The sequence below is a fragment of the Telopea speciosissima genome, chromosome 8 (assembly GCF_018873765.1).
Source record: "Telopea speciosissima isolate NSW1024214 ecotype Mountain lineage chromosome 8, Tspe_v1, whole genome shotgun sequence".
Lineage (NCBI taxonomy): Eukaryota > Viridiplantae > Streptophyta > Magnoliopsida > Proteales > Proteaceae > Telopea > Telopea speciosissima.
In genome coordinates, this window is record NC_057923.1 from 16,188,066 (window position 1) to 16,196,553 (window position 8,488).

At 39.9% G+C, this 8,488-nt stretch overlaps 1 protein-coding gene across 1 annotated transcript; it reads right to left on the bottom strand.

Moving 5' to 3' along the window:
• Positions 1 to 1,736: 1,736 nt before the first annotated feature.
• Positions 1,737 to 7,869, bottom strand: LOC122672079 (protein EMBRYO DEFECTIVE 514-like). Its single transcript, XM_043869582.1, has 3 exons — positions 7,783 to 7,869; positions 7,303 to 7,728; positions 1,737 to 2,069 (listed from the first exon to the last, which is right to left on the bottom strand). The coding sequence occupies exons 1-3, from the start codon at positions 7,807 to 7,809 to the stop codon at positions 1,737 to 1,739; spliced, it is 786 nt and encodes a 261-aa protein (XP_043725517.1). The 5' UTR covers positions 7,810 to 7,869.
• Positions 7,870 to 8,488: the final 619 nt, after the last annotated feature.

Below are 8,488 nucleotides of genomic sequence, written 5' to 3' on the forward strand. Positions count from 1 at the left end.
GCCTATTTTAAAAAAAATTAATTACTAAAAACCATTTTGATCAAAAAATAAAAACTGTTTGGTAACCACTAAACACAATAGATTGTAGTAGAATGAAAAATAAGTTTGGTAATTGCATGTGTGTAAATAATTTTTGCAACAGTTTTGAACAAGTGGGTGCAAATTATGGAAATTCAGCATTAAAATTAGGTTTTTTTTAGAGAAATTTACCTAAATCCCATATATATTTTAGTGGTACGTAAAGAAATTCTCTCATCATCCATCTTCTTTCCCAAATCAATTCTAAACCATAAAAATGAAGAGAATTCTGGAGAATAAAACCTTATGGGTCAGAAATCCATCATTGTTCAAGCTTAAAATGATCAATGAACATGGACGCTCATTCTTGTTACAGTTTTTAATCCATACAAGTACCAGAAAAACCACTTTTTCCCTCATATATACACAAATTCTCCCTTGGAGTTTACAAATTAAGTATAACGCAAATATTTAACTGACAAATTGAGACCAAAGCAATGAAAATAGAGAGAATTTGGGACAAGAGAAATAGAAAACCAAAAGGATCAAGGCGTACAATACGATGCCGACATAGATGGGAAGACAGCAGGAACTAAAGATAACAAAGGGCACAATAGCTCCATAACTATTTACACTTCCACAAGACAAAGTCTCAAGCTTGATCTGAACCACATTCAGCAAAGCAAACATCAAGAACAGACACCCAGACAGCAGAAACAAGCATCCCAACCCTCAATGCCGTTTTATTAACCTTAGCCGTAGTCAACTAGTCATGCTTGAGAAGAGAAAAGAGCTGATGGAGTAGACATGAAAGGAGGGTCTTCTCCAACGTGGGGGCCGGCAATGCAGTTGGGGTCGCCAACAAGAGTGTAGGAGGAGGGGGCTTGTCTTTCTAAAAATAAAATCAAATGTCTATTTTACCCTTCATATTTAGGTCTTTTGAGCACGTGCTAATTAAATTAGAGCGAAAAAATGAATTTAAAAAATGATACCAAACACATGAAAATTTGAAAAATGATACCAAAAAGATTCTTAATTGTGGCTCTTCATTTCTTGGCATTGGGCCAAATTATTGTGAAGCCATATTTGCATACTCGTATTAGATGCTATTAATTCTACCTTAATTGTGTAGAATGGTAACTTAATCAGGCTGGGCTGGGCTGTTATAGTTATGATGAGGGGGGAGGGGGGGGTCAAACCAACTGAGTTATTCTTGCACTGGTTAGCAACAATCCAGTCCTTGGGAACTCAGGATTTTAGGTATCAGTCACAGATTGGCGTATCAGCCAATCCGTATAAAAACCGGTCGATACCAATACCTGGCTGATACTGGATAAGAGCACAGTACAGACAGGAGGTGAATTGTCAAATCATGATACGGTATGAGTATTATGACAAAACCATCTGTTAATCTGTTACGTAGTGGAGGTATTGACAGAATTATTTATCCAATTATCCATCATGTCGCCTTTTCCCTGACACTGTTAAAACATAGATGTTGTATAACCTAACACTTTCTAACTTCAGCAACTCATTGAAGAGGGAGAGAACTCCAAAACATGATTCATGCCCAAAAAAAATGCTCAAAACAATCAAAATTTTTGACAGTCACGATTAATAGAAGAGAGCGAAGCCATATATTTCACTTTTATACCCCTCTAATTTTTCTACTCCAATGTTACCCCATAGGTGGTGTAATATCAGGAAGTTTCCTCAATTTATCTTCTACGACCATACCCACCTCTTCTCCCACCACTGCCTCTTCCTCCTCCACCACCACGACGTCCACCTCCACCCTTATGATGGGTTCCACCCAATGTCTCACTGGCATGGAATTTGCCTTTCATGTTATCAGGCAAGGGGAGTATGTGATCTACACATTTCCTGAAACTAAAGTCATCCACAGAATCATCTTGTCTGATAAGAAAGAAGCACCTGCTTTTCCACATTGGGTGGTAGCGGACCTGGAAAGCATTGACCCCTCCACCAAGCTTCTTGTCCACCTCCGCATGACCTTTCTTAAGCAAATCAAGCAACACTATGTACTCATACTGCAAAATAACAGTACAGGTTTTAACTGAAAGTGGCTTGGACAAAAGCAAGCTACTTATGAAGCAAATGAATAAATACAATACATGAATGTACCACAATAAATTCGTTAGTACATGATACAAGAATATGAAATTGGGAAAAATTTCTCACTCCCCTACACTTAACTGATATTTACTCAAACTCTACTACCCAAAGTTTCTGTTCGATTCCCACCCCGACCCCACAAAAAAGGCAGACTGTAGCCTCTCCTCTCTCTCTCCCTACTAATTTTAAATCCCTAAATTACCCCTGCTCCCTTCCCTCCTCCTCCCCCCCTCCACCGGTGGCACCCCACTCCCGCAGCCTATCTCTGGCATCTCCCCCACTCTCCGCCTTGCCCCCACCTTACCCTCTACCGTGAGCCAACCCGCGCCCCCCCGCGGAAGACCCACTCCCACCCATAACAACCCCCCCCCCCCAAAAAAAAAAGAAACCTCGTGAGTAGGCCTGTATACCCTATGTTATGCCTAAACTCAGCTGATCCTGGACAAATTTGTTCTGGGATTGACAGTGACCGATTGGATCCACAAGTGGCAGTGCATGGCTGTGATTCATAACATATCTTTGGCAGAATTAATTTTTACTGAAAAGCCCACATACTACGATCATAGTTATCAAGGTGGCAAGGCAACCATGGCGTTGTAGAAGGTCAAAAATCAAGGCGACACTATCAAACCGGCAAGGCACCCAAGGAGCCTGGACGGCTAGGCGTCACCTTGATAACTATGACTACAATAGGTAGGGCGGGAGTTGCATAGAGGGGGTGGGGTGGGAGTTGCATGGGGATGGCTCATAGTAGAGGGGAAGGCAGGGATGAGAGGTGGTGACAGGGCACAACATGGGAGGAGATGCCGGAAAGAGGCTATGGGAGTGGGGTGCCACTGGAAGGGGTTGTGGGAGGGGAGGGGTAATTTAGGGATTTAAAATTAGCAGCGGAGAAAGATGAGATTGCTTTTCTGGGGAATCAGAAAAGACACTTTTGAGTAAATATACGGTAAGTATAGGGGAGTGAGAAATTTTCCCTATGAAATTAAAACAAAGTAAAGATTTTGAATAGTGATAAAAGCAAATAATCAGTTCAAAAGCCATGGACTTGGCATGAACTTAGTACAGGTAGTATGGACATTATAAACATAAAACAGTTGATTGCTTTTGGCTCCATCTGTCTGCAAAGGAAATAAAGGCAACGCCTAGAAATTTTTGTAATCATTACCTAACATGACAGTGCGTCTAACTCCAAAATATTCCATATCGGGTTATAAAAGTTTACTTTGCAACTAAATCACTTCGATTTGAAAGGTAAAACAAAGATTACATCTGAAAATAAAAATAACCAAATATGGTAAGAGTTTTAAGTAGGTTACACAATCACGAGTACAAAGCTTTCCCCCCTTTTTGTAAAATCAATTTCACTTCCCTTCCCTCTACTTGACACCAGACAGAGCATTCAAGAAACATGTGCAAGAACCAAACAAACAAGAATCAATAGAGTTCCCTATAGTTCAAGAGGGAACACAATATTCTGACACACAAATTCCTCCACTATAAGAAAAATAAAAATAAATAGTAAGTCCTCACTGCTTTTGGTTTGGAAGAGGGGGTAGAGGGAACACAATATTCGGCCATAGAAATTCCTCTCTTAACTTTTCCCCATGTGCTCCACTATACGAAAAAATAAAAATAAATACCAAGTCCTCACTGCTTTTGGTTTGGAAGAGGGAGTAGGGTAACCAGTGATTATCTTTACATGCTGCAGCAGGTATATCTATGGCCTAATGAAATTATAAATAGACACAAAGGTTTTGGTTCACAGTCTCTAAATACTATGTTCCCCTCAATCACTCTGAATTGCCTTCCCTCACTGGGATTGCAAGTAAGTTTCCACTTAATCGGTAAACAAGACAGTATCCAAAATTTGTTTAATTTCCACACTCTAGGCTTTTGTTACCTCCAAAAACAAAACAATATATTAGAACAGCTAAGAAGCAGACAACTGATATATAGTATACACATAAGCAGAAAAGGAAAACCATGTAGGAACAAAAGAAGAGCAAGGGGTACCTAGGCCAACTACAGCCTCCACTCCCCTCCCCCCCCCCCCCCCCCCCACACCACACCACACCACACCACTGATAAGTTTAAAGCTCACCATCTGCCACATTCAGTCACTTTAATGAGACTCTGAATGAAATGCAGTCAATTCAGTGAATCGACAAAGACTTGTACCCTCAATCATCAAACTTATATATGCTTCATTAGATTCCTTAAAACATACCTGGCTAGAATAGCATAGAGTACAAAGTGCACCCTGGCCAGAACTGCTCAATTTCAAATTGGTTGCAATTCCCAACGACGATCCACAGAAATTAAGTTGCATTTCAGCTTAATCAAAACACAGCATGATACACAGGACCCTTAAGTCTATGTTTTCAAATAGAAGCAAACAATGAATATAAAAAGAAAAATATAAATAACCTTCGAGCGAAAAAGATAATATAAATTGTCAATGCGACCCAGGGAGTTGGGAGGATGAAATAATGAAGTTTCACTTTAAAGAGTGGTCATCATTTTTGGAGGAAGTTGTGAAAATATGGTAGGATGGAGAGCCAGTGCAATGCACAGATGCCAAGGAACTGATCCCAAGCACTGATTCTTTGATATTATTTGATATCCACTCCCCCCCCCCCCCTCCAAAAAAAAAAAGGCTTTAAGTTTAGCACGTTGAGCTGGAAGCAGATTAATTTGGCCTTTAAGTGAATGGTAGCACAGCGTTCATGTAACTGATTTTAAGTGATTGGGTTAAGGTCTAGTTAGTCGACTTGTTAAGGTCTAGTTAGTCGACTTGAGTTGGACATTGTTTCGTTCCAATGTACCCAGAATTCTCTTTGATTTACAACATTACAGATGCAGGGAAGAAAGAAATTCTTGAAGTATAACACTAATCAACCATACAAACATGAATTAGGATCATTCATACCCATGTCATCCTGCTTCTACAGAAAAAAGACTCGGTGTTATTCTAAACTTTAGTACTGACAATATATATAAAAAAAAAAAGAAACAAACAATGAATATGAAAAGAAAAGCATAAATGACTTCGGGGCAAAATGAAATATAAATTTGAGAAAATTACAACCCCTCCCCTGTACTTTGCCCTAATTATAACTTCCTCCCCTGTGTTTTCAACAATTACACTTGGACCACCTTCTGGCTGACGGTGTTAGCCTGGTGTTACTTATAGTTTGGAAAAGACTATTTTATCCTTGCACTAAAACATCACAAATAGAATTACTATGCTACCCTTTTCTTCATCTTCAATCTAAAACAACCAAAATCGACTGTTGGAAGGGGACACTGTGCAAACCCAACGAGCTCCAAGGTCTCTCCTACAAACTCCGGTGGAAACGAAGGTCTTCATCTCCGGCAAAGGTAAGTGTTACAGTGTTTAAATCACCATTCGTGCGTGTTTTCTCTACTTGTTTCCTTCTGTTTTGCTTGATAATATTCTGTTAGTCATCTCCTTCTCCTGAGTTTTACTTCTAGTTCTGATTCTGTTTTCAAAATTCATCTTTCAATTGGTTTCATAGAGTTATATTTCAAGTCTGATTTCTTAAAATCTCTTTAATTTGAAAAAATTTCTGAAATCTTGTTTCAGATTAATATGTCTCTTGTTTCTGCCGAGTCTATGTTGCTGCTTATCCATTATTCCATTCTCGTTGATTGCTATTCTGAATCTTCTAAACTAAACCATCAAATTCTACTTCTTGAGCTAACCTATCTCAAGCAGGATTCCTCAATATCTTGGAATTAGTTACCTTGAAATTTTACCATTCTGCTCTCTTAAGTAAACTGAGCACTCACCCTGCATATTGGCCAGATCCAACCCACTAATATTCTGATATTTGACTTCTCTTAATTCTGGCTCATAGTTCAAAGAAGAGGAGACACAGACAAAGATAAAGCAGTGCTGGGATTTCCAATTTTCAAGTCAAAAAATATAAAAAAATCAAGCCACATTAATAGTTCCCTAAGGTTAAACAATCAGATCTGAACTCTGAAGCTTTGTAGCAACAAAAACTCCATTTTACAACCCTCAGCGGTTAGTATTGAGAGAAATGGAACGGTCGCAGAGTCAAATTACGGGAATTCTGAAGAAAACAACTGCCATTAAGGAAGCCATATCAATAATTCAATAGAGAAAGCTAGGGTTTCAACAGGAGCTCAAATGAGTTACAGGTCAAGATGGAGTGAGATTATCGAAAGAGAGATGGGATCTCTAGGGTTTTTGGGAATCGTAGAAACGGACGAAACAGAAAAATATTAAATCGGAAAAAAAAAATTGAGAGAAAAGGGTACAAGGGTAATGTCACATGTACCAAGGGGTATTTTGGGGATTAAAGGTGTTACTCCTTTGTCTTGTAACGACTTAACGGATAGACTCTAACGGCCTGGGTCTACTTGTAATAGGTTGTAAACTGTAGGGAAAGGGGTGTAATAGTTGAAAACACAGGGGACTAAGTTGTAATTAGGGCAAAGTACAGGGGAGGGGATGTAATTTCCCCATAAATTTTCACTGGGGAGGGATTAAACCTAATGTAGCAAATTTTCTAGGATTAAGAAAGGGGGTTACTAGATGAGGGAAAATAAAGGTTATGGTTTTGCTGCAACACCAGAAATAGTTGGGTGAAACTAGATAATGGATGTAAGGTGCTGCTTACACTCGATGCAGATGTTAACTCACCATGACATCAGCTATGTCCAAAGTTCTTAGTAAAATTTTAAACTTAGATGCGTCAAATTCAAAGCATGGCAAAAGGAGCAAAACCTATAAATAGAATACCCTCAACACTATTGGCCTTAACAATGTTATCCTATATTTGAAAACCAAAAAACGAACTACACCCTTTTATATGGAGGACACTGATTGGTAGCACACATAGTCACAAAAATTTTACAAAATTTAAAAGTCATCAAGCAACTCAACAAGAAGAACAGTTCTAATATTCTTACGACATAGTTGAAAGGAAAATTCAAGGAGAAAAAGAACTAATTTGGTATGGATACTTGAGGATTTAGTTAGTTTTTAGAGTTAAAACAAAGCTGAACTGAATAGGCAATTTAATCAGCAACTACGACAAAGAAACCAGAACCGCGAAGAAGGAAATATTTTAAACAACAGTAACAATGAGCTACCTTGTTGACATTGAGATTAGGAGGCCAGTGATGGAGGAATTTGTTGAAGTAATTGAACATCTCCTCGGACGAACTGAAACTCTTGGGACCAAGACTCACAGGACCAGATTTATTATCTTCTTCATCTTTTTCCTGGGCTTCCTCATTCTCGCTATTTCGCCCCAAGTTCTCGAGGCGCTCTTCTTCGGCGGACTTCTCGACCTTTTGCTTCTTCGAACCGTCTTCACCTTCTTCGGGATCTCCACCATCTTCTCTCGCTCGCTTGGAATCGCCATTTGAGGTATTCTCTGACGACTGATCACCATTCACATCCAGTTTTTCCCCTCCGTTCGCCTGGTGTTCTTCGGAAGTGTTTGGATTTTGAACAGTTTCGTTGGTTTCCACATCCATGTCTTCCAACGCTGTCTTGTCTTCCCCTTCTATAATCTGCTGCTGGGTATCAGCTACTTCCAACGCTGTCTTGTTTTCCCCTTCGATAACCTGCTGGTTATCAATTACTTCCGCCATGTTCAACTTCGTCCAGAGATGAAGAGAGAGTGTGGCAAGCAAAACCCTAGCTTTGAAACCCTATATAAATTATGACGGAACTCGGAACTGTTTGGGACTTTCCGCTGCCACTTACCAGCGGGGGCAGTAGTGATTTGAGGTTGACGCCTTGGAGGATTCGGACTAGATTGCTGTTTTATTAGTTTTTTGGGGGCGCTGTTCTGCGTGCCGCAGCGCGGGCTGCGCCCAAGCTAATTGGGGTGGGTGCAATGACCACCTTGCCTCTAAAGTGGCAGGCTCATGTGCTTAGACGCAACCTGCGCTCCGGTATAGAGAACATTCTCCTTAGTTTTTTTTTAGGTAAATTACACCACCTTTGTTTTTTAGGTAAAAGACTTGCAGTACGCCAGCTTAATTTCAAAATTACACGAAACACCCTCATCTCCTCCGTAGTGTGCGCTACAAATCTTGTGACATGGCATCAGAGTTTGCCATATGGATGAGCTCCCATTTGGACGGCGCAGATCGAGCTGAAAGTTCAGATTTCAAAATTTAGAAATCCTCTTGTCCATTGCATGTGCAGCACGCTCAGGATTTTCAACTCAATCCGTTCTATCTAAAGGGGAGCTCATCCACATGGTGAGCTTTAGTGTTGCACCACAAGATCTGTAATGCACCCCATGCTACAGAGGAGCCCAAT